Source organism: Haliotis rubra, unplaced genomic scaffold (assembly GCF_003918875.1).
Source record: "Haliotis rubra isolate DU_JTF1 unplaced genomic scaffold, ASM391887v1 Scf620, whole genome shotgun sequence".
NCBI classification, from domain to species: domain Eukaryota; kingdom Metazoa; phylum Mollusca; class Gastropoda; order Lepetellida; family Haliotidae; genus Haliotis; species Haliotis rubra.
In genome coordinates this window covers 108441-134831 of record NW_025767325.1, presented here as the reverse complement: position 1 = coordinate 134831, position 26391 = coordinate 108441, and the positions used below count along the sequence as shown (strand labels likewise).

Genomic DNA, 26391 nt, shown 5'->3' with positions numbered 1-26391 from the left:
AGCAACATTTTGATTGATATTTGCTGAGCATAAATGAATTCATGGCAAAACTGACAGGAATACATGCTTCAAAGTGTTTTCATTCTTCAGAGAGAAAACATAGGATCACGTTTTCCACTTTTACTCAAAGAAATAGCTTTACTTAGTAGAAACACAGCAAGAGACTTTGATGGCTTAACATAGGAAGTGGTTATTGGCAGTGTTAAGAAGTGATGTGATACAGAACTGGGTGTTTCTGCAAAGTCATCACTTGGATTGTTATATGTGGATATCTTTGTGGGTGACATTTTGTGTGTTACTTAAATTCAAAAGCATTAAGGACCACAAGATTTTTGTATAATCCTACGGTTAATCTGTTATGCAATACAGTATACTAGGGTTAGGATGAACCTTCAAAGGGACCACTAATTTTGGTTCGTTATAATGGTAGTTTGTGTTACACATTTCAACTAGAATGTATAGCAAGTGTGTGAGACAAATCACTACAGTTCCTTATATCTGTTCATTATGAGTGTATTTGTTATAAATCTTCCTCATTGTATATATGTTGGTTGCTTATTTCTTCAATGCATGATCAAGGATGAGTTCAAAGTTCATTTACATTCTGAATTCCGTTGATTGCAGAGGATAATTATGTTTAGATGTGAATAGATCTTCAGCAATTCTGCCTTTATTGATAGATAATTGTGACTGTATTTATGTTTTATATTTCTTGGGACAGCTTTATTTCTGTAGCTCCACTTTAGTAGTGAAGGTTTTCACCAAAGAGGCAAACATCCAAGACCTGCAATACGTTATTTTCCTTATATAATATATTGATATACTTCAATGCAGCTCATGCACTTAAACGTGGGGAAACTCTATTCCAACATATAATATATAACTTGTATTTCAGGTACCCTGTGATATTATCAATAGAAAACCACTGCACTGTCAAGCAACAACAAGCTATTGCCCATTACATGACCACCCTATATTATCTTGGGACAACAAGCTATTGCCCATTACATGACCACTATACTTGGGGACACGTTGTACACTGCAGCTGCCGAGGAAAATCTTGAGCATTTACCTTCACCAGAATTCTTCAAAGGCAAAGTTCTTATCAAAGTAAGTGTGTTTATTATCACTTGGTGGATTTTCTTGAAAGTATATCTTAGGAAAATAACATACTGTTTTCCATGATGGTATATGTTGTAAAGAAAAATCTTGGGGAAAACTACTGTTAATGTTTGACATGTCTCAAACCAGTAAATGCTGCAAAACAAACTCTTGGAAAAACGTCTTTTTAAAATTGTTATGGGCACATGGAGGTGATTACGATCAAGAGTAATATGTACTGCAGTGGTTGGGGCCTGTTGACGTTTACAGGTAATGCAATACATGTATGTAGAAATACACTAAACCTGTACATTGACAATACCGAGGGTTATTTTTAGAAAGAGATGTAATTTTGGGATATCCACTGTCTATTTGCTTTGGTGTGGGAAGAGAAATGCCTTGCCTTGAACAGTACCCGCTTTAGTTGCATCAGCTTCCACTATAGGGCCTTGCACTGTAGGGCCTTACAGTACTATTTCTAGGTGGAAACCATGTTAAGGTCTATCAGCAACTTCAACCATACGGCCTTGCACTACAGGGCCTTACATCTATCATCTCTAGGAGGAGAGCTATTGATAGGTCTGTTATCACCTTCCTGAATAAGGCCTATCACTATTGGGCCTTGCACTGTAGGGTCTTACACTATAACGACTCGCACATACCATGTCTATCATCACCTTCCAAGGTCCTTATACTATAGGGACTTACATGTACGATCTCTAGAAGGATAACTTTGGACAGATCTCTTATCACCTTCTTCTAAAGGGCATTTCAGTATAGGGTCTTACATATACCTTCACTTGGTACAAACCTGGAATAGGCCTTTGTCAAATATTTCTAATGCAATAAATGTGTATGTCCAGTGTTGACTTCAGTTGCCAACTTTTATGGTGGGGATGGAAAGTCACCCGCCATCTTGTTATCTGCATCTAAGAATTTGTTTAAACGTGTTGACACTTCCAAAACTAGTGGATGGATGATTGAGCAGGTGCTTGTTATAAGCTGTATCTGACTTAAAAAAGGGTTAAGATGGTTTAAACATTTAAGTGAAGTCCCAAGCGTGTTTAATCATTTTGGATGAGAGAGCTAACATACATTATTTTTCATTTCAGTCAGCAAAAATAATCTTGGCATTACACATTAGAAAGACACAAAATATAATTTTGAGGTATTTATGCTTGACAGGTTGAAATTATAGTAAAAATTAGACTTTGAAGGTGGCCAGATCCATTGTTCATGTTCTCCAATTGGTGAAAATGAACAGGTGTCATGAAGCCTTAACTCAAGTGAGCCATGTAGCGATACCAGAGGAGTGATTGAGTGAGTGAGTTTAGATTTGTAGCCACATCGACAATATTTAAGTGGTATCGTGACTTTAACAAGTTATAAATTCATAATAAACACTATTAAATTAAAAATCAGTTGACAAATGACAGTAAAATAACTAGATTCGATACCAGGGTAAAGTAGGAAACAAGAACCCCATACCTAATGGCATGGTCTTGCTATTACCATAAGACACAGAATTTCCTGGGCAGAATTTGATAATTCTTATGAATACATGACCTCTTTCAGGTCATTGTAGAAATCCTGTGGTTCAGCTGTCATTACACTACAATATATGCAGTAAGATTTTGAACAATAGTCGTCGTAACTGTTAATATTTCATCATTGCCATAAATCCTGCATTTTGGCTGTTATCACACTGTAAATTCTTCACATTTTCAACTGAAGTTCTCTTCACTGTCAGCAATCCATAATAAGTTGTTCTAGTAATGGTATCTTGCTACCCACAACTCATAAAGATTGTAGGAGATGGGGAAAAAACCACTTATTTCCTGTGTGTTCTTGTGTCACCAACAAAAACAATCTAGTTTGTCAAGCACATTAGCTCTGTTGTTGTTCCACTGCAATTGTACCTTCAGTATAAACATATACTTGTGGTTCTGGTTATCATTATTTTGCGATGTGACTGAAAAAGAATAACATTCTATCAGCATCCATGACATAATTGCCTTGAAACAACATTCACACACTCATGACATTTGAGTTATAAGGCATAACGGCTATATTTTCTTATCACCTTGGTTTGCTGCCCACGGAGTAAGCCTGATTTAACTGTCACCGTTCAAAGTGAATTGTGATCACAATCAATCGGATCCACTGATTGTGTAATTCATCACATCCAGTACAGATATTTATCATTGTAATTCAAGTCGGAAACAGAAGGTTTGAACATCACCTCATCTGTAACAGGAAGCCTCAGGATCAATATTGCTGGCCAAAAATTACATTACGACAAAAGTCAGTCTGTTAGTTTTATGTTTAATATATGGTTGACAACTACATGCTTGTCATCTTTGAGGAATTGGCAAATTTGTTTTGCGATCTATTTTCGGCAAGTGCATTCTCATCTTTTCTGTGGTGAGTGATCAGGCTGTAGTGTCATGTCTTACAGAGGAATGTTCAATCAATACTGGGGAATAAGCATGAGACACTTCAGACTTGTTAAGAACATTTATTCATTTCTTTGGATATTGACCAGATATAGTGAGTGTACCTTTCACCCCAGCCAGTCATATTTTGGCTCTTAAAATTGAATTTGAATGAGATGAAGTGTGTTCATAAGATTGTTAAGCTGTTACCATCAGAGAGCTTTTGTTTCCATTTTTAGAGATTTTCGAAGACTAAGAAGTCAAAAAATCCTTACGCATCCAAACTATTTAACCATAATGTTACACACAAATTTTGTGTTAAGGATTCTGTTTGAGTTTCTGGACATGTCTATGTGTTCCTGATATACATGTGAATAGGTCCAAATTGTTTGTGTTTGCTAGGAAACTTTAAATATAAATATACAATAATTTTCTTAAGTTGTGTGAATAATATGCCAAGTTGATGAAAATGTAACTGCTAAATTGTCATGGACATTAGTAAAGAGATGGTTAGTTCTGGTATGAACAGTCTGGTATGAACCGCTAATCACTGGGTTCAAATCATTGCCATTTGGGGACCCTGAGGTTTTGACCCTACCCATGCTGGTGGATTTCCCCGAAGTTTAAGAGTTAAATGATGAGCATCACTTTTGCAAATATCTGACATGCAGTGATATCACAAAAATCCAAATCTATTGATATCACTAAACCCATCTCACTCGCAAGACAGACCCTTCATCTGGTCAGGTTTGCATGTTCCTAAAATGACTTCCCCCAATCCTGCACCACACATGATGCAGCTATGAAATGAATCCAACTGTTATGAAAGTTCAGACACTAGTTAGGAACTGATCTGAATCTGACTTTCTTGGTCCTGTCACTGATTATACAACTGAATGTGCCTAGGTCAGGGTGTATATTAGTGCTTACAGCCTGGTCAGGAGTTCAATACAACACAAGCACCAACTGTGTGGGTGAAATAGGCATGTCTTGATACTTGCAACTGAGGCATTTGGTTTAGCATGAGTAGGTTCAAATTTCTTATGGATTTGCCATTTGAAGGTGAACACTATATTCTAATCACATCCTTTATTCATCATGAATCGTTAAAAGGCTTTCAAATGAAATTGAGCTGCTACAATAGGAGAGATTTACCAGCAATTGAAACATAAAAACTATGTTATTACTAGGATCGTATGACTAGTATTGCATCAGTGTGAGTTTTATGCCCAGTGGAATCTGTTTTTGGAGTATATTTGAGACTGGTTATTCTCTGGCATGGTTGTTGCATACTCTATGCTGTGTTAGTATGGAATTTCATGACCAGGCTGGCTTCAGACATAGTCCACCATCCGGACCCCAGATTAACCTCACCTTGCTGGTATCAGTAGATCTAGTTGCCTTGTTCACATGCTTAACTCGTGCATATTGCAGGGTAAAAAACTGCCCATCTCAAGCAGCTCAGTTGAGGGCTATGTCACTGATGAGGATGAAGGTGCTGAACCTGACAAGAAGAAAAATAGTAAAAGGGTAAGGTCAAGGTTAAAGATGAGTGTCAAGGTGACAAGGTTAATCCTAGGTAAAATCTCAAGTTTTAAGTTTCAAAGGACTGTTATAGTCTGTGTCTTAAGCCACCAGTCTGGTAATAGTCTTGTTAAATTTGATTCAGTATACAATATAACCTTATTTGATAACACTGAAACGTACTGAGTTTGATGCTTTTAGCCAACTTCAGGCTTGTGGACTGGAATGTTTCTTTTTGCAAAGACTGTTAACATAAGGAAACACAAACATTCTGTTAATGTCAGATTTTGCTCAAATGTTTAAATTTTATTTAGTTTCATGCAAAGTGAAAATGATGATTGTAATAAATTTAGTTTGAATTTAGTTGGTTGTAATGCCAAATGTGTAATGGCTAAATGTCAATGAATTAATGGATTGATACATGAACTTAGTCACAAAGCTTTAGGAATACTGAATACAGAGATTTGTGTGATAGTTCTTCCAGTTGAACAGTAAACAGATTATTTGGAGACATTTGCCCATGTCTGTTTGATAATTGTGTTCCTGTAAAATAGCCACAAAGTTCACTTGTGGTGTTTTGGGGCTCTCGTCTTGCAGGATTGTTCTTCAACAACCTTGCTCAAACACCAATCTCCATAATGTACAAAATATGGAACATTATCTGGTATGCTGGTAAATAAAGTCACTCAGGACATTGTTTACAGAAACTACTTGCAGAAATGGCTGAAGTTTAATGGTTTTTGCCTAGCTTTGTACACTGTATGATTTCAGTCAGTGAAACATGCAGAGGGACCTGCCTTATGCCAAGTTGCATGCTTCTTCTGCTGTATCATGGAGACTGAAAGGAAAAAGGAACTGCACTGCTTTTGCCAAACTATGCAACCAATTGACTGTAAACGGCCATGTATATCTGTTGGGCATGCATTTGTTTACCTTGATGGCCTTCAGAACATGGTCTGTTGATAGAAAAATGCATCTGTTCGTGGTTGTTTTAATTTTCAGACTTATTTGTTTTAGAGTTTTCTGTGTCTGTAGGCTGTATGTAGTTGTCTGTGTTTTGGCATATGACTGCAGAATCCTTGGATGTTGGTGTTTCAGGAAGGGTCAATGAAGAAACACAAACTGGTCAAGGAATTGTCGGACATGGTTGTCTACTGTGTGTCCAAGAGATTTGAAGACTTTCAAGTGTCCCAGCAGAACCGTGAGTACCCACTTTGTACTTGGAATGCTTATGAATGAATACTTGATCTCGTCACTATATGGCTGAAATAATGCCGATACAACGTAAACCCCAACTCAACTCAACTCATGAGTACCCAAAAGATGCCCTGTAAGGACTCTGGGTTAGAATTTGTCCCCTGCCAACTATGTTGGTTGTAAAAAGTGCCCAAGAGCACTTGGTGGCTTGTATCCTTTTGTTCCCTGATGTAGGCTCCATATTCAGCCTGCCATATTGTTTGTAGGGCTGTGTATTGGCAAATAAATAGTATTGTAATATATTGCTGTTCTGATATCTGTACTGTCACTACTGTGGTATATTGGGAGCTAAGTGATTGACACTTATTGTACATGTAGATCCTATTTTCTACATACTAAGGCACTAAAATAAATGTTGGCTCTGATAACAGTATTCTCAAAATTAGTTTGGATATTTATGGAGTTTGTAATGGTATCATGTTATGACAATGAATTATGAAGGAAAGTTCACATAATTGTGAATGTATGTGTAGATTTGAACTTAAACCATAGAGGTAATGAAAAGACTTCATATATTTTTAACCCAGTATACCAGTTCTCAGAAAGAATACTGTGATATGTATAGCTTGATAACCATATTGCATTTTACCAGTATAACAGAAATACTGTGAGGTCCACATAGCTTGAATATTAAAAACTAAACAAACAAGAGCACAGTGATGCCTTTTCCACTTAAAGAAGAAGAAATAGCTGCATTAAACGTTGTCCACTGTTTGTCTCACAATAAAATGTACTATCTTCCCTTTCCCAATGCCTTTACATTTGCCTATATGCTACAGCCATATAACTGTTCTGAAAATATCACATTAATGAGGTCATGATAATCTACACAGTATGCTACATTGACGCATTACAGTTTCAGGGCTACTGCTTCCACAAACAATGAAGACGTTTTTATCAACAAAATCTTCAAATGTCATCATGTTATGCCGACGTCTAAATGTGTAAATGCCACGGAACATGATACGTTATATCATAACAATATATTATGGTATAGTAAATAGTATTCCTCTACAAATGAAAGGTGTAATTGTCTAGTGATATAACCCCTCACAGAAAGCTGATCTGCAAAAAGTATCATGATGCTATTCTACGCGGTCAATCATAGCAATCTTTGTGAACATGACTGTTGCTACCTTGTGGAAAGATAAGGGATAGATCGGTTTTAACAAATAAATCAACAGCATGTGGATGACTTTGATATTTTCATATTAATTACTATGTGCCTGTTTTGTGCACAGCTGTGTTGGCTATAAATGAAATACTGTTCACCAGGGTATTAATTACAGCTCACCTCCAAGTAGTGGTATAATACATTTATTCTAATAATTCTCAATCAGATTACAGATTTAATCATGTGATTCTTTGGAAAAGTCATCATATTTAATTTGCTTTTCAGAGAAGTGCTGGGAGATCTGCTCGTACAGCGAGTCCCAGGCTCTGAAGTTGGCAATGTCCTCACCGGAGGAATATGTCAACCACAACAAGCGGTTTCTGTCTCGCATCTACCCCAATGGGATGCGCCATCGACTCGAGCAACTACAACCCCCAAGATCTCTGGAACTGTGGCTGCCAAATGGGTAAGGGTGCTCCCATACAAGTTGTGCATATGTAGATTTGTGCTATACATTGTTTATGGATAGATGGAGCAGTGTTCACGAATAGCATCTGACCCTCTGACAAATCCAGCAGATTCACCAACGGTCTGATAGAAGTCGCCTGCCCCTGTGTCTGATATATTTCACAATGACTTTGACTGAAGTTGTTATATGTGACATGTGGCACTTGTTTGCTGTTTATAAATCTTATGTTTGTTGATAATTTCAAATCTGAAATGTGCCTTTAATTTTATTCTATGGGTCCTGTGAATTATGATTGGGTCAGACTGACATCTGAAACATACAGGACCCAATGTCCTGTTACTTTGAAACACTATTCGTGAACACTGTGGAGGTAAGGTTACAGGAACAGTGTGCAGCTATTACTCTATCCGTGTTCTCTAAAAAGAGATCGATTTGCACAAACATTACTTCTAACTTTCTACTCAAGGCCCCAAGGATAAGGTGTTTGTGTTAATCATGCAGTACATGCAGCTGAAGAGGCAGTGTTGTATGACGGTTGTTTGTTGGCATACATTATCAGGATATTACTGCACCACATGTGACTCTGTTGACAAAACCCACTGGGACAGCATCTTTTGCTGCTCTCTTGAACAGAGATATTTTGCAGTAATTACTTTTACACTGTAGTCTTTATTTTGGGCTTTTGAACTGTTTACTAATTATTATAACAATTTGAGTTTGTTTGCCTGTAAAACTGTGGAGACTTGAGGGAAAACAGAATTAAGAACCAAGTGGCTCAAGGGGACCAACTAAAACTTTTTGTTGTATGGTAAATGAACGCCCCTCCACTGTACCTCATGGTTACACACATGCATGTACCCATGAAGATCTGGGTCAGAATTGGTCTTCAGCAACCCATGCTTGTGACAAGGGTCCACTAACAGGATTGGGTGATAAGGCCCGCTGACTTGGTTGACACATGTCATTGTATCCCATATGCTTAGACCAATGCTCATGATGTTGATCACTGTATTGTCTGGCCCAGACTCGATTATTTACAGACTGTCCCCATAGAACTGGGAAATTGCTGAGTGCAATGTTAAACAACAAACAAATATACTTGCATGTCATTACATATGTGCAGTTACTTTGAAAGTGATGATGATCTCAATGTCATCCTCCGTCTATACTTCACCTGGGGGAAGATGGAGGTAACCTAGTGGTTAAAGTGTTTGCTCATCATGCTAAGATCCTGGTTCTATTTGCAACATTAGTACAATGTTTAAAGCGTCTAATGGGATCAAGTGGTCGAACCCGCTGACTTGGTTGACAAGTGTCATTGTATCCAAATTGTGTAGATCGATGTTCATGCTATTGATCACTGTATTGTCTAGTCCAGATTTGATTATTTACAGACCGCCGCCATGTAGCTGGAATATTGCTGAGTGTGGCAAACCAACAAACAAAACGAACACTCACCTCTCCTGAGAATAGTTTGATGTATGACATATATGATGTCCTCCTTCCTCCCCAGTTGCCCTGAACTACCAGACAGCAGGTCTCATGATGGATCTCTATAATGGCTGGTTCCACAAGAATGGAGGCTGTGGCTTTGTACTGAAACCTGCCATCATGCGGGAAGAGATCTCGTACTTCAGTGCAAACACGAGGGAGGTCATTCCAGGGGTGTCCCCTCAAATACTTCATATAAAGGTGAATATGGTGGCATTACAAATATTCAGTGTAAATATGGGATCAAAAATTCAGAATGAAGGTGAGCACGGTGTCCCTGCCAAAATGTTTTTATAACAACGAATATGGTGTCTGAACAAATATTTTGTATAAAATGATGTCCACACTGATACCATGGAATCTTTTTATCAAGATGAATACTATTTAGAGAGGTCTTACCAGATATATCCCTCAAACTCTTCTGTGAGTATATCTATTTTTTCACACTAGGATTTTGCATGTGTAATTTGACACTGGAGAGGTAGCTCAGAATTTAGCTGAGGATTTAATAACTGACTTGCAGGCAACACATGAGAACTCCTTTGTGTTGAGACAAAATGTCAAAATGACTTGCTTTGTGCTTATATGAAGGTTCACAGCAGAGGGCCATGACTGGTCTGTTTGTACATAAACATACGTCTATGGGGTTTTTGTTCCTTGCAGATAATCAGTGGTCAGAACTTCCCGAAGCCCAAGGGTTCTGCAGCTAAAGGGGAGGTGACTGATCCTTATGTTACCATTGAAGTATTTGGCATTCCCTCAGACTGTGCAGAGGAAAGGACAAAAACTATGCCGCATAATGGTAAGTCTGAACACTTTAGTCTCTACTACTTCTGTGTAATGTTTGCCTTGGTCAGTTATGGGTGAAAATATGTTGGAAGACCAATTTCAGTTATTGCTGCAGAGATGTGCAACAGGCATTAAGATATTAAATTATTAGATTATGAATGAGGAAAAAATTACATCACATAATTATTTCAGCATGCAGGTAAATATGCAAAATCTGTAATTAATCATTGGATATTTTTTTTATCCCACCAACCTCACTTCCAAACCCAATGTTTGGGTTTCATTTCACTTTTGTTGTGAGAGCAGATGTCATAGTGGACTGCTTTACGCACTGAATATTCACTGCTGAATAGCAGTTATTAGAATAAATTGTTTAAACTGTAAATAAATCATCACCAGGTTAATTTATGACTGAAAATGGTTTTAAGCAAATATCAACATAATATATGATTTTGTGTATGTTTTTTTGTTTGTTTCCAGGATACAATCCAATCTTTGATGAAAGCTTCGAGTTCCAGATTAACTTGCCAGAGCTGGCTTTGGTGAGGTTCACTGTTCTGGATGATGACTATATTGGAGATGAATTCATTGGACAGTTCACAATACCATTTGAGTGCATGCAAACAGGTAAAGGTCTTATGTTGAAACATTGTAGAGGGATACTATAGCATGGCAGAGGACAGTAACTTGGTGAATGTTTATTTAAGAAGTTAATGTGTAGGTTTTTTGTCTGATTTTATTTTTGAAGATGTTATGATTGACATATTGCAATCTGTAAAGAAGCAGGACAGAACATGTACTCGTACCTAAAACTAAAAAAGTTAACAACCTTTTAAGTGATTAACATTCTCAATCTAAGGGCAACAACTCTTCCCTAGTTGTTCTGGATCACAGCTGGTGGGAGATTTCCATTTACAGTCTGTTTGCGGTGAAAACGTACTGATGAATTTCACTTTAAACAAAAAAGTAAATCAAATAAAGTGAAATTAAGATTGCGAATCCTCATTATTTTACCTTGCCAACTGAACATTTATATCTCTGAATTATATTCAACTTAGGATAAAAGTTGTTAAACAAACGGATTAAAGAACTTTATTGGTTGGTATTACAAGGGGGTAAGCGCAGTAGTTGAAACAGTGAAACAAATGCAAGTGCGGTACGTGATGAGCGTTAGCTTGGACCAACCATACTTGTTCTCGGTGTTTCATTTAATGTGCATACCCCCTTGTAATACAAACCAATAATAGCAATTTGAATCTATGATCGTTTGTTAAACATCTTTTATCCTAAGTTGATTAAAATACTGAGATTTAAATGTTCAGTTGGCAAGGTAAAACTATGAGGATTTGCAATATTAATTTCACCTTATTCGATTTACGTTTTTGTTTAAAGTGAAATTCATCGGTAAGTTCATTGCAAACAGACTGTAGGTTGTAGGTTATTTTTTATGACAAATTTTGCAACTTTCTGTAACTAGAATTAAAGTGTAAATTGGTTTTATGATTGTTACTTTCCTATTTTTGATTATTATCCCTTCATTTTTACAGGTTACCGGCATATCCAGCTTTTATCAAACACCGGGTACCCCATTGAAAATTGTACATTGTTTGTACATGTAGCAATAACAAACAAGAGAGGTGGTGGGGTGAGTTTGTTGGAGGACCTGATTATCGGCTAGGATATACCAAGAATATTGCTGCCTTCAGTAGGGTTACCAACTCACTAACTCACTCTTTGGTATAAAAAAACATTCACTCACTCACTCACTGGTATGAAACATTCACTTACAGCAGTATAATACATCACTCACTCACTCACTCACTCACTCACTCACACACCCACTCACTCGCTGACACTCACTCACTGGTATGAAACATTCACTTACAGCAGTATAATACATCACTCACTGAAACTCACTTGCTGACAATCACTCACTGACACCCACTCACTCACTGATAGACCGCCTCCGTGGTGTAGTGGTTAGAGCGTCCGCCGGGAGAGCGGAAGGTCGCGGGTTCGATCCCCGACAGCGTCATACCAAAAGACGTTAAAATTTGGTACTTGTTGGTCCCTGCCTGGCACTCAGCATTAATGGGTACAACAAGGACTGGTCCGCCCGGAGTTGGTATAATGTGTCTGAGTGGGGTATTCATGCTTCACTGCGGTGTGGTATCTCAGTGGGCTAGCACTATAAAACCAGCTTAAGTCTGGGCTAGTACAAGCAGCCGCACATACACACGCATGCACGTCATCATATGAGTGAAATATTCTCAAGCACGACGTAAAACCCAATTTCACCTCACCTCACCTGACCTCACCTCACTCACTCACTGACACCCACTCACTCACTCGCTGTAGTATAAAACAACATACACTATAAAACAACATACACTCATTCACAGTGGTATAAAACAACACACACTCATTCACAGTGGTATAAAACAACATACACTCATTCACAGTGGTATAAAACAACATACTCATTCACAGTAGTATAAAACAACATACACTCATTCACAGTGGTATAAAACATTCGCTCACAGCAGTATAATAACCACTCACTCACTGACACCCACCCACTCACTCGCTGTAGTATAAAACAACATACACTATAAAACAACATACACTCATTCACAGTGGTATAAAACAACATACACTCATTCACAGTGGTATAAAACAACATACACTATAAAACAACATACACTCATTCACAGTGGTATAAAACAACATACACTCATTCACAGTGGTATAAAACAACATACACTCATTCACAGTGGTATAAAACATTCATTCACAGCAGTATAATAATAACCACTCACTCACTCGCTGTATTATAAAACAACATACACTATAAAACAACATACGCTCAGTCACAGTGGTATAAAACATTAACACAGCAGTATAATAATAACCACTCACTCACTCACTCGCTGTATTATAAAACAACATACTCATTCACAGTGGTATAAAACAACATACACTCATTCACAGTGGTATAAAACATTCGCCTCACAGCAGTATAATAATCACTCTCACATATAAAGCAACAATCACACATACCCAAAGCAATTATTTGACAACTTGGCCTGTGTGTTGTTACTTATGAGTACTAAATGTTCCTTGTCTGCCACAGGGATACAAACGAGGCTTATCTGTGAAGAAAACAAAACGATATCGGGACTACACCAGCATGAAGTCAGTCGGAGGGAAAAACATAGATGAAACATTCAAGGTAGGTTATGGAAACATTATCAAATGTAATATAGGTCCATCAGTAACTGCTTAATAATGAAGTACTAGTACAACTTAATAGCAGTGAAAAACCTGGTTAGAAACGTCTCTGATCCATTCTTGTGCCCCATGAAGATCTGGTTTAGATGTATTCAGCAACCCTTGCTTGTTGTAAGATGTGAATAAAGGATTCAGTGGTCAGACACTTTGGCTTGGATGATGCATTACATGGTAATCCAGTTGTGGCAAGCGATGCTGTCCAACCAGTACCAACAAAGTGTTGGGATGGAACACTACAGTAGTCCTAAAGTTATAGGTGTCATAGTTCATGTGTTGAACCAGAGTAACATGTATTCTCTTTTGGAGGCTTTCTAAGCTTTCTCCTTTTGTTCCGATGATGGTAATTATGGACAAGGGAAGAAGGTTGCAGTGATTTTTAGACATAGGCAGATTCAAAAGACATTCATAGGGATATCCATCTCCCTTTTCATTGCAGAAGGAAATAAAACTGATTGTTCATGTGCTCTTGATTTAACAGATTATGTGAGCGTCTTACTGTGTGAAACGTCAGTAAAATCTATCAGACCGTGCTGTAACTAACTGTTGGAAGCGTCTGTAAAAGGTCTTACCTTTATCATAATATGCTGGTGTTCATTGACATTATAACCGAATGGGACTCAACCCAACAAAGTACTAGAATCTGTACTTTACTGAGAAAGTGTTGTCCCAAATATAACATGTTACATCTGACCAGGTTCTAAATGGCATTGTGTATTCATGAATTCATTACCAACGTGTAAAATGTTAACAGATGACAGAAATACGTTTAATTTGAAAATTAAATGTTCCATGTTATTATATTGGTGACATAACTCAAAGGGGAGCATCAGGGAATTGCTCTGCCCTAATATCACGTTGACTGCCTGCTCAACAACCATTGTTCATCTCTCCAGGTTGCAATCCAGCCATTGCGTGATGGCACCGACCTACGAGACAACGTGCAACTAGCCCTGAGTGGCTTCAAGGAGACGTGTGGTCTGCCACCCATCGCCAACATCAAGCAGTGTATCCGACTCTTGTCCACCAGAATCACCAACTCAGGAGAACAGAGTCTCACATACGTTATGAAAGGCGAGGTAAGTTTGATGCCACTTTTAGCAATATTCCAGCAATATCACATCGGGGGACACCAGAAATGGGCTTCACACATTGTACCCATATGGGGAATCGAACCCAACACTTCTATTTGTTGATGACATCAGTATTAGATTGTAAGTATTGATTATTTATCTTCTTTGCAGTACCCATCTCTAGAAGCACAAGGGAACCTGCCGGATATACTGAAAAAAAGCTCTCCTGTCATTTGATGATGTGAGTAGTACCAGCAGGAGATACATGTAACCAATAGCTCACCTGGCAAAGCAGCATATAGCTTACTTTATGAAACTGGAACTTAAATGTCAGTTCTATATCCGAGAAATTATCATTAAAACCATATGTGACTAAACAATTAATAGATATTTGTATTTGTTTCAGTTGATCACTGAGTGCAGAAACCTTATAGAATGTGCAGATAGTGTATATGAGAAGGTGAGCTAAGAAACTTGTTTTTTTACTGAACACACCACATACAGTGATCGAAATATTGCATGGATATTTTATGTTTCATGTGGAATTTAGCTGACGTCTTAAATGAGGCCCTTCAAAGTTTAGTGTAAGTTTTGACAAAATACATGTCTGTTTCTGATTCTAACCTTGAAAGACCCGTGAAGATCCGGGGTAGAATAGGTCTTCAGCAACCCATGCTTGCCACAAAAGGGGACTATGCTTGTGGTAAGAGGCGACTAACGGGATCGGGTGGTCAGGCTCGCTGACTTGGTTGACACATGTCATCGGTTCCCAATTGCGCAGAGCGATGCTCATGCTGTTGATCACTGAATTGTCTGGTCCAGACTTGATTATTTACAGACCGCTGCCATATAGCTGGAATATTGCTGAGTGCGGCATAAAACTAAACTCACTCCTCAGTCACTAACCTTGAAAGATCCTGACAAGAGAGACCCCATGGGTACCCATGGCTGAAAGTGTCCTGAGCCACCAATGCTGTAAGAGGCGAATGAATGGATTGGGTTATCAGATTTGGTGACTTTGTTAATTTTGTGTCAGTGTAGTCCCACATTGTGGATCATTGCTCGTAATATCAATCACTGGATTGTGTAGTCAGAATCAGCTTTTTTACGGCCGCCATGTAGCTGGAATATTAACCAACAAAATTGCAGTCAGATACCCTGTAGCAGGAGCTGATTAATGTGAATTGGGTGGTTCAGATTGATAGTGTGTCATCTTGTCCCAAGAGTGTTGATCTTTGTTCATGGTATTAATCCTTGGTTTGCCTGACCCAAAATCAGAACATGTCGGCCAACATTATAGAGCAGAATATGGTCTGCCTGAGGTGTAAAACTCAACACACACCTCAATAAATATATATTGTAACTCTGTGTCACATACTTAAGTTTGTCTTGGAACATGACTTAGCGATTCTGCCGCTGAGATGAAACTGGTGTTGTTGTTGTAGTTGCTGCATTGTCAGAGAGCTGGGATGGAGTGGCACGAGGACCTGGAGAATGTGTGTGTACAAGCTGGGCTCAAGAGCAAGAAGCTAACCAAGGTGAGTCAATCGGTGCTAGTTTTCCTTTTATTAACGACTGCCTCCATGGTGTAGTGGTTAGAGCGTCCGCCCGGAGAGTGGAAGGTCACGGGTTCGATCCCCGACCGCGTCATACCAAAAGATGTTAAAATATGGTACTTGTTGGTCCCTGCCTGGCACTCGGCATTAATGGGTACAGCAAGGACTGGTCCGCTCGGAGTCAGTATAATGTGTCTGAGTGGGGTATTCATGCTTCGCTGCGGCATGGTATATGAGTGTGCTAGCACTATAAAACCAGCTTAAGTCTGGGCTAGTACAAGCAGCCGCACATACACATACACACGAATGCACGTTGTCATAGAGTGAAATATTCTCAAGCACGACGTTAAATCCAATTTCACCTCACCTCACCTTTTATTAACAGCATCTACCTGTATGTTGTGCAATTAGCTTAACAGAGTTGCAGCCAGGCTTGACAGAATCCGATTTATCAAGGGTTTGAGTCACAGACTGACCCGATCATGATTCTTCGTGTGTTTTGGTTTCACCAAGGTGAACATCTATGATCTGCTTAACTCACAGTGTTCTCACACATTCTGGTATAACTTGTAGATCTTTAAAATCATAGCAGGGGGATTACAGCTCAAAACATATCACAATGTCTTATGTGACAGTAGCTCTATTTAAAGTACTGAATTAACATTAAGATTTAATGTTTCATGCTTTAGTAACATCAAATACTCATAATCATAAATCATGACTACAGAGATTTCAGGAACTATAAACTTTGCATGATGAACATTGATTTTCTGACAATAGGAATTGGACAGCAGTTGGAGCAGTTTGACCTTTTAGTATCCAGGAATGTGTAGGAATCTAAAAACAATTGGCAGGCTAATTGGGAAAAAGTTGCAACATTCTTCAAAATTTCATTTTATTTCGTATTCTTATTTTTATAAGCTAAAGAATTGCAAAGATAATTTAACCCAATTTTCAAATTTTGACAGTCTCTTGCTGCAGACTCAGCCACAAATATCAACCTCTGGGCAGCTTTCGATAAACCCCTGCTACTTGCTGTATTGTCTTTTTTGTAAATGAACTTCTTTTGAAAGGGAAGAAGGTATGCTTTGCAAACTTCTTATTTTCCCATGCAGGCAACAGAAAACTTTGCATGGAACATCCGAGTGCTGAAAGGTCAGGCTGACCTGGTGATGCAGGCCAAGAAGGACTGCGAGGAGTACATCAGACAGGTAGGTACCGAGATTGTCACCACACTCAGCAGGGTATGATCATGATGCTGCTGCCTATTACTTGTAATGGAGGGGTTCCCAAAGACTATACTGCTTGCTGTGTGAGTTTTCTGAGGTTTGTTGTGTAACTCCACACTCAGCATTTCATCTACACCAGACTATCCAGTGATCAACAGCATGAGCATCGATCTACACATTTTGATATGACATGTGTCAACCAAGTCAGCGAGTCTGACCACCTGATCCCGTTAGTCGCCTCTTACAACCCAAATTGCTGGTCCTGATAAAGACCTATGTTTTATTTTCTTCAGATGTTAGGGTGATGAGGTCGCTGTGACCTTGTTTGGACATTGCTGACTACAGGATTAAAATGAAGCTGTGTTTATTTCACAAATGGTTACATATACACTGTACAGTCTCCTCTTTCATTAACATTTGCGTAAATCCAAACTCAGTGACTCCCTGCCAAGATGGCAGATATTGAAGATTTTTGTTTCCTCTTCAGATTAAGGAAGCTGCAGTGTCAACAGGTCTGTCGAAGGAGTCAGCAAGGGCCGACGTCTGTAACAACCATGAGTCAGAAAAGCCAGTAATCGCAGATGGATGATTCAGGTGAATATTGCTGTATGTGTTATGCTAGGTGGTTATTGGGAGACAGAAGCAGTTAGTAGGCTTGAAGTGTTCCTATTCGGTGTAGACAAACTATGAATCAACATGGTTGGTTGATGGAATGGTCGATAAGACAGCTTGATTCTCTAAACAATTATCCTTTAAAAAATTCCAAATAGATGATAAAATTCTGTTTGCCATTTCGTTGTTTGAACCATTCTGAGAAAATAGAAGACACGTCAAGATCAGTCAGCTGTAAACCAAGTCGGCCTATCGAGGAATGGCATATTCAGTGGTCATAAATATTAATGCTCAAATAAATCTAAAGAACACCCAATTCTGTCATTTTTATATAGTTAATCTGACAGGCCATGACAGTCATGAACACAGTCCCCACATCCTCTTTCACTCATGGAGTGAGGGTCGCTTAACTTTGTCTGATTTGTGACCTGTGCGGTGAACAGAACCATTAGAACTATAAGACTAGCCCTTAGTCTCTGGATATGTATAATATATTTGATAGAAACAAATAATTACTTTTGAATTGAAAAGGATCCCCAGTGAGAAAGGAGATTGAGAACCTGATTTAATCTAGACTTGTTTCATTTAGGGCTTTAGCATTGCAGGGAGGGCTAGCTAGACAGTAGGAAAATGTGGTTCAGGGACTGTGAGACAGTCTAACAGAACCACATGCCACCTTCAATCTAAATTGCCAGAACTGGCATTTGACTAAAGCCTGGTCTCCCTTTTTAACTGACCACTGTGACATGACTGCATTAACAAAACTCATTCAAAATAGTTGTTTTTCATTTTATTTCATCAGCCCTCAAATCTACTGACAGGAGTTTACACCAAATAAGCTGCCTTATGCTCTTTGTTTGACAAGCATGGAGTGAAACAGACACCAATAGTCCCAACCAGGAAGGAAATGGAATACCTCAGCTAACCAAAACAAAGACAGAATCAGCCTAGCAGGGGCTATATAATCTGTGAATACAAAGAATATGTACGTTTATTTGTTAAGCTGTGATGCAGGTTAATGTGTATGTCAGGTCAGATTAGAGGTGTGTTATTGACATGGAATATACATGTTATTGACATGGCAAATATATCATAATGACATGAGATATATATGATGTTGGAGTGGAATATGCATGCATTTTCATGCAATATACATGCATTTGATGTGATCAACATTTTGTATGCATGATATCGGTGTGTTATATACAAGTATTCATGTCATGGTATGTGATACTGGGATGTATTATATCTGGACATTGCACAAGGGTTATAAATAAGATATTGACATGTTATGAAAATGACCATGAATTATGAGCAGTTATAACAGACGTGTATAGCCACGGAGTTGATCATCTTCTACATTGTATTAATGTACAATATTCACTTGTAGTATACATGAGATTGACATGCTATGTACATGGTTTTGAGAACAACCACTCTTCTACTTTGTATTAATGTACATTTCAAACATGTAATATACATGATATTGACGTGTTGTTGACATGATAAACATGGTCATGATGTACACTGTTCTATATTGTATGATGAACAATACAAACATGAAATATATGTGCTATTCACATAACATGTCTGTCCAAACAGGAGACTGGAATTTGTATCCTTACCCTCAATAGCCCCTTTTTCCAGATTTATTGACAGTGTGCCCATTTCAGGTAATTGAATAAATTGTGTGACATGATGTTGCGATTTCATGACTAGCAGTGACATGAATGAGTATATATTTTTTTATTTCTCGGCCATGTGGCATCAGTGATCAATTTCAAATGTAGAAAATGATGTTTGTTTTTGATGTGAAAATGCAAATTAAGATAATTGTAGTATAGCTAAGTGTATTCATTATTGAACGAGGATATGCCTGCTTATGCCTGTGGTTACTTAATCTTATCAATTAATTCATCTGCAAATTATCATTTGGAATGAAATCTTGCAAAAGACATTTTTTTTACAAAAATCAGATTGCCTTATCCACTTACTTGCTGCAGTTAATCTTTCTTTCAGTTAAATTAACTCCTGTTCCAATAAAATTGATGCAAAATATGTACTGAATAACATTGGTCCCATCCAACAAAGCAGGGTCTGCACTGCACTGATCGTAAGCCTGTGTTTAAGTATGGGCAATTTGATTGTCTTGTGTGCAGTGGGCCAGTAAGGTAATTTATACACAAGTCTAAGTTAATACTACTTATTAGAGGTAACTGCAGACTGCAAATTTCAGTAGTTTGAAGTTCAGAAAGCTATTTACACTTGTTCAGTTTGTCACAGTAAATTCTATAGTTTGGTTTTTGAATGATGGAGGAAATATTACACTGTTAGACATTATGGAAAATCTCAACTGTTTTCTCTTGTTTTCTCTTGTTTTATGTTTGTGACTACTGTTGTATTTGTAACCTGGCACAGGAACCTGGCTAGCTCAGTGCATTAGCTAGCTGCAACATGTAAATATCCATGAAACATTAAAACTGACTGAATTCATCATTTTGCTATTTGTAGAGTATCAGTGTGTTTATTCATTGTACATAGTCATTGTCAGTTGTGTATATACTGAGCCTCAGTCGAGGTGAAATCAGTACTTTTGTAGCAAGTTAGATGACCTGCTAGAGTTCGGGCTGTGCAATCAACTGGATGCCATATGAAGTCTTTCTATTTGTTTCCAATTGAATAAGTTGTTAGAGGTTTATCACAATGATTATGTATAAGTTGGTAGTTTTGTCAGTTCAGCTGCAATTGAAAGGGTAATGGAACATAAGTAAATTTGAGTCAGTGTATATAAAAGTGTTATTTGAATGCAGATGTGAGAGTTGATGCAAGACTCTTTATTAAGCTTCTGAGATATTTCTTATATCTCAACAAAAGTAAACAACATTACTTTTAGGTCTCTAACGTGCATCCAAATCCAAAGACTCCCATTTAAACTTCTCTTATATTGTCCAAGTGTAACGTTTCTCTACAGATACTTGTACCTTTCTTCACCCAAGTAGCATCTCAAATATGTCATTAAATCATTACAGTAAAACCATGTCGATAATAACAGAGGTTGAAATCGTCAAGTCTCGTTTGGTCTTTAAGGTTAGTTCATGTTCAAATTGCCTCATAAAGAGAGTCTCTGTTCTTGTTGAGAAAGATCTAACGAAATACGTTTATATATCAGTAAATTTAAAAGTCAGTGCCAGATATTTTATTAACTGCAGAAACTGATTCCATTGGGCAAAGATAGCCAAGTTACATTGACAATTATTTGAATGGAAATTATATTTGAATGTTTCTACATGTATGCTGTCATTTTTGTGCAAATTGATGTGCAAGCATTCTGTGACTATGATAAGGGTTTTGTTCTTTAATATATATGCTCACAACATGTCAGAGTTAATTCTTACCCTGTCATTCACTTGAAGAACGAGTAATGTCTTGGTAAACAAATAAAGAAGTTGATATCCCAAAAATCTGATACCCATGTCCATCACTTCTATATGCCCTTCAAAGAACTAGTACAAGCATCAACAATTATGTTTTTAGTAAGTCTTATCGAAAACGCAGAAAGTGCACACCCAAATACCCCAAAGTGGCTGAAAAGTTCTCAGTACAATATAAAGGTGAACGTAGTAATAAGAAAGGGTCAGGTGGTGCTTAATTTCTTTTGAGTAGTATATGTATCCAACGTTTATAAATTGCTGCATCACAAGGCTTAAGTGGACTGGTTGGTGGTTTGTTTCACAAGTAGCTGTTCCAGGTTTTTTCTAACAGATTAGGAAAAGTGAGTGAGTATGGTTTAATGCTGCTATTGGCAATATCAACGCAAGGGGAGACCAGAAATGGGATTCACATTTGTACCCATGTGGGGAATTGAACCCAGGTCTTCAGCTTGACAAGCAAATGTTTAACGATCAGCTGTTGATATGTGCGTATCATGAACACAGACCTTGACAACTTGATATAACTAATGGACTGGTTTGGCTTTACGTAAGGGGAAATCACGCTGAAGAAACCTTTACAACCAGGATCCCTTAGAGATTTGTGTACAGAATTGTATGTATTGCCCAAGCAGATCGAATTCCAAACAGACAGCTTGCTTGCAAATAAATTGTTAAATTTCTTTTATCCGTCCTTATAACTTAACAATTGTATAGAAGTTCAGTTTTTAGCAATTGTTAAGGAATGAATATTGGAAGAGGTTTTGGCACTGGTTCTTGAGGCGAATACTTGGACATAATATTCTCCAGGAAAGTAGTGTCCATTAGTACCTGAACCTACCTTTTATTGTGCTAATGTCATTTCAATATGGTATTTTCCTGTAACTTACTTTGTATATGAAGGCTTCACAGAGACATATTCTGGATTTTCCATCTTAATTGTGATAAAAGATATTTGTAATATGTCAAGTGATCAAAGTATTATGTTTAATGCAAAGTACTGGTTCAAGATGACATCAGAGGTTGTCTTTGGTTTGACTAAGCTGAAAGTAGTCGTTTATTAATAATAATTGGGGTACAGAAGAATGAACTACTCTAGTTTACTTATCTCACTAACAAAGGAGGACTGATGTTGTGTTTGGTCTTGTAACTCTATGCTTGTTATTATTTGTTTGCCAAACTATAATATTAGCTGCATTCCTTGAACTTACTTTAGGATTTGAAACCCAGGACATGTTCAAAGACTAGTGATGCTTCCCCAAAGAGAGTCTTTTTCCAGCAAAATGTCTTTTATTTAGGTTTAGTTCTTTTCAATTGTATCAACATATTTAATGTTAAATTACGAAGTCCAAAGCTTTAGGACACTGGTTTATATACAGCCAACATTTAGACATGTAAAAGTGTTTCAGCTGTTTATGGCATTCAGAAGTAGGATGATATGTTACAATATGTTGTCAGGCAATCCTTATGACAAAATGGGCCAGAGGCAGTTTGTTTTAATTATTTTGTTGCTGAATTGTTTGTCAGAGTTCTTGTCTTAAAGAAATGAAACAAAGCTGTCCTGAATGTGTGTTTACATGAAGTGATCTATTATGAAGACCAGTTTGAAAGCTGTTTAAAATATAGATTTGGGGAGATACAGCCTTTCATTTGAAAGAAACAAATACTTTGATCTTGAATAACAAAGAAATTTAATATATTGTATGTTTACAGTGAAGAACTTTGTGTAACGAACTACACAAAACATGATTTCTTGACTTTTCAACAATCGATGATGAACATGTGAAGTTTTATTTGGAAATGGTATAAGTTTTTCATTATACTGTTGCTGTTATGCTGTTAACATGATATGCAGTGATTTAGCTCAAGAAATCAATGTAGTGCACTCTGAGTATGCAAACTATATTTTCTGTCTTTCTTAATCTGATTTTGTTGACTTTATATAGCATCTTTCATTGTTTCATATTTCACTTTCAGTTGTTGAACGTTCCCCTTGCTTAATCTGCAGATAAACAGGAGCCGTTCTCTTGACCAGCTTCTGGTATTGTTTACTGGTATATAAAACTGTTGGCAAGAAACCAGAATGTTGACTGAAAGCCCACCATCTATATCATCATTATGTCAACCCGAGCTATAAGTATTAAACAAAGAAAACAGGATGTACAGTTCTGCTCATTGTTTGTTTCTTGTATTAAAGAAATATCTATTTATATTTACTTGTTACCATGTATCAAAACCTATCAGAACCCGAGAAGATCTCGGTCATGTTCCACAGTACATTTGGTAATATATCCCTTGTATCTTAGTATGTTTAATGCTACTGTATTTTAAGCCTTGATTATACGTAGACATAACCCATGTAAAAGAAATACAGTTGACATCGGTTTAAAATAATGCTGAACACAATTAATTGATCTCTCAACTCAATGCTTCCAACTCTCCAGTTTTGCTCAATTTATAAACATTCATACCCTACTGTAGTTATCCAAGAAATAATTGAAATATAGTGTTTATGTATGTGTTCCAGTCTTGATATTTTTAGAAACATTGGGCATGGTTCCTTTCTGCAAGATGTGTTTAGGAGAACTGTTGACATTGTGCTTATCTTCTTTGCCTCATCCTCTGCAAATATGGTTTGTTTGTTACTTTTTAAAGTAAACAATGTTACCAATGTCTTTGTCACACTTGGTCAGTGCTTATGTAAGTTGCAAGAAGTCAGCCTCTGCTTTTAATAAGCATACCAGTTATTATTACCCTGCATGATTCTAATCTTTCCTGGCTGCATTTCTGTTTGAGTAGTTCCTGTCCACAACTGATGCCTCGTCATCAGCCTCTTTTATCACATCTTTGAAAGGTTATGTTTGGTCATTTCATTGTATCATCAGTTTTCAACCAAAGTATATGATGAGATTACAGGATAAGAGCAGTTTGGAATGTGTAGTCTTGCTGCTTGAGTTTGAAATCTTTGAATATCTCACAAAAAGATTTCTTCATATTTTGTCGTTTTTAATCAAATTGCTTTTGATAGAGGAAGAACATGAATCTGACGGCAAAGAGAAAGGTTGTTGCTAAAAAACAAAACAATGGGCATTATCGCAATAGTCCGTGACAGTCAATATTCATTTAATGTGCTTTCTTCATGCATTCATCAGTAAACATGCTTTGTAGGGTGTGTGCAAAACTCCCATTCTTGAAATCATAAGCCTTTGATACCAGAAAATAATCTACCAAGTCAACATTGCCTTGATATGTAAGTGCTCGACTTGAGTAAATATATTTTTTCTGCAATTCTTTAGTTCACACAAGATTTATTTTTGCCTTTTATTCTTACATTTCTGTATTGGTGTTGACCCATAGAAAATGAAGGTTTCAAGGAACATTGTGACATGATTTGTTTTATCTTACGTTTTGATGTTGAGCACGACATGAGCATCTTGCCTCCATTGTTACTTGGTCCAGTCAGGAAGTGTTGACTGTGACCTGATGCTGCTCTGTGAGAGCCTTGACATGCCACCTGTGTTACACTATCATAGCACTGTTATGGATCTGTCTTACAATCACTTGTTAGACAGAATATAAAGCAGTTTATAAGCAAATAAATCACTGTGGTGTTTGTTGTTTTTATGAAGAGACATAGCTGCCAAATAGTAGTTTGTTTTTTTTTGTATATGTTTGTTTAACATGAACTCGGCAATATTCCAGCTACATGGTGGCGGTCTGTAAATAATCGAGTCTGGACCAGATAATCCAGTGATCAACAGCATGAGCATCTACGCAAATTGGATACAACGACGTGTCTGAGGAGTAGAAGTAGTATCATGGTAAGCATCTCATGGGACAAAGTCTCAGTCTCACACTCTTCTACTTCCAAGAAGACCATTGTTGATGCCACCCAAAAGGGTGTTCACAATCCTTTTCTCATAGTTGTTGGCAACTCGTCCACAATCCTGTGCTCATGGTTGTTGGCAACTGGTCCACAATCCTGTGCTCATGGTTGTTGGCAACTGGTCCACAATCCTGTGCTCATAGTTGTTGGCAACTGGTCCACAATCCTGTACTCATGGTTGTTGGCAACTGGTCCACAATCCTGTACTCATGGTTGTTGGCAACTCATCCACAATCCTGTACTCATGGTTGTTGGCAACTGGTCCACAATCCTGTGCTCATAGTTGTTGGCAACTGGTCCACAATACTGTGCTCATAGTTGTTGGCAACTCGTCCACAATCCTGTGCTCATAGTTGTTGGCAACTGGTCCACAATACTGTGCTCATGGTTGTTGGCAACTGGTCCACAATCCTGTGCTCATAGTTGTTGGCAACTCGTCCACAATCCTGTACTCATGGTTGTTGGCAACTGGTCCACAATCCTGTGCTCATAGTTGTTGGCAACTGGTCCACAATACTGTGCTCATGGTTGTTGGCAACTGGTCCACAATCCTGTACTCATGGTTGTTGGCAACTCGTCCACAATCCTGTGCTCATGGTTGTTGGCAACTCATCCACAATCCTGTACTCATGGTTGTTGGCAACTCGTCCACAATCCTGTACTCATGGTTGTTGGCAACTCGTCCACAATCCTGTGCTCATAGTTGTTGGCAACTCGTCCACAATCCTGTGCTCATGGTTGTTGGCAACTCGTCCACAATCCTGTGCTCATGGTTGTTGGCAACTCGTCCACAATCCTGTGCTCATGGTTGTTGGCAACTCGTCCACAATCCTGTGCTCATGGTTGTTGGCAACTGGTCCACAATCCTGTGCTCATAGTTGTTGGCAACTCGTCCACAATCCTGTGCTCATGGTTGTTGGCAACTCGTCCACAATCCTGTGCTCATGGTTGTTGGCAACTGGTCCACAATCCTGTGCTCATAGTTGTTGGCAACTCGTCCACAATCCTGTACTCATAGTTGTTGGCAACTGGTCCACAATCCTGTACTCATGGTTGTTGGCAACTCGTCCACAATCCTGTACTCATGGTTGTTGGCAACTCGTCCACAATCCTGTGCTCATAGTTGTTGGCAACCGGTT

At 38.0% G+C, this 26391-nt stretch overlaps 1 protein-coding gene across 1 annotated transcript in view; it reads left to right on the top strand.

Moving 5' to 3' along the window:
* Positions 1–24966, top strand: part of LOC124256235 (inactive phospholipase C-like protein 2) — a 222722-nt gene extending 197756 nt beyond the window's left edge. Inside the window, 19 exon segments of the mRNA XM_046690208.1 lie at positions 896–962; positions 1009–1110; positions 4971–5066; positions 6159–6261; positions 7717–7841; positions 7843–7897; positions 9414–9592; positions 10055–10193; positions 10661–10807; positions 11728–11825; positions 13314–13412; positions 14365–14547; positions 14713–14754; positions 14756–14782; positions 14948–15001; positions 15987–16079; positions 17213–17308; positions 17814–17920; positions 18741–24966. Of these exon segments, the coding sequence (XP_046546164.1) occupies positions 896–962; positions 1009–1110; positions 4971–5066; positions 6159–6261; positions 7717–7841; positions 7843–7897; positions 9414–9592; positions 10055–10193; positions 10661–10807; positions 11728–11825; positions 13314–13412; positions 14365–14547; positions 14713–14754; positions 14756–14782; positions 14948–15001; positions 15987–16079; positions 17213–17308; positions 17814–17915 (1807 nt within the window). The 3' untranslated portion in view covers positions 17916–17920; positions 18741–24966.
* The last annotated feature ends 1425 nt before the right edge of the window (positions 24967–26391 follow it).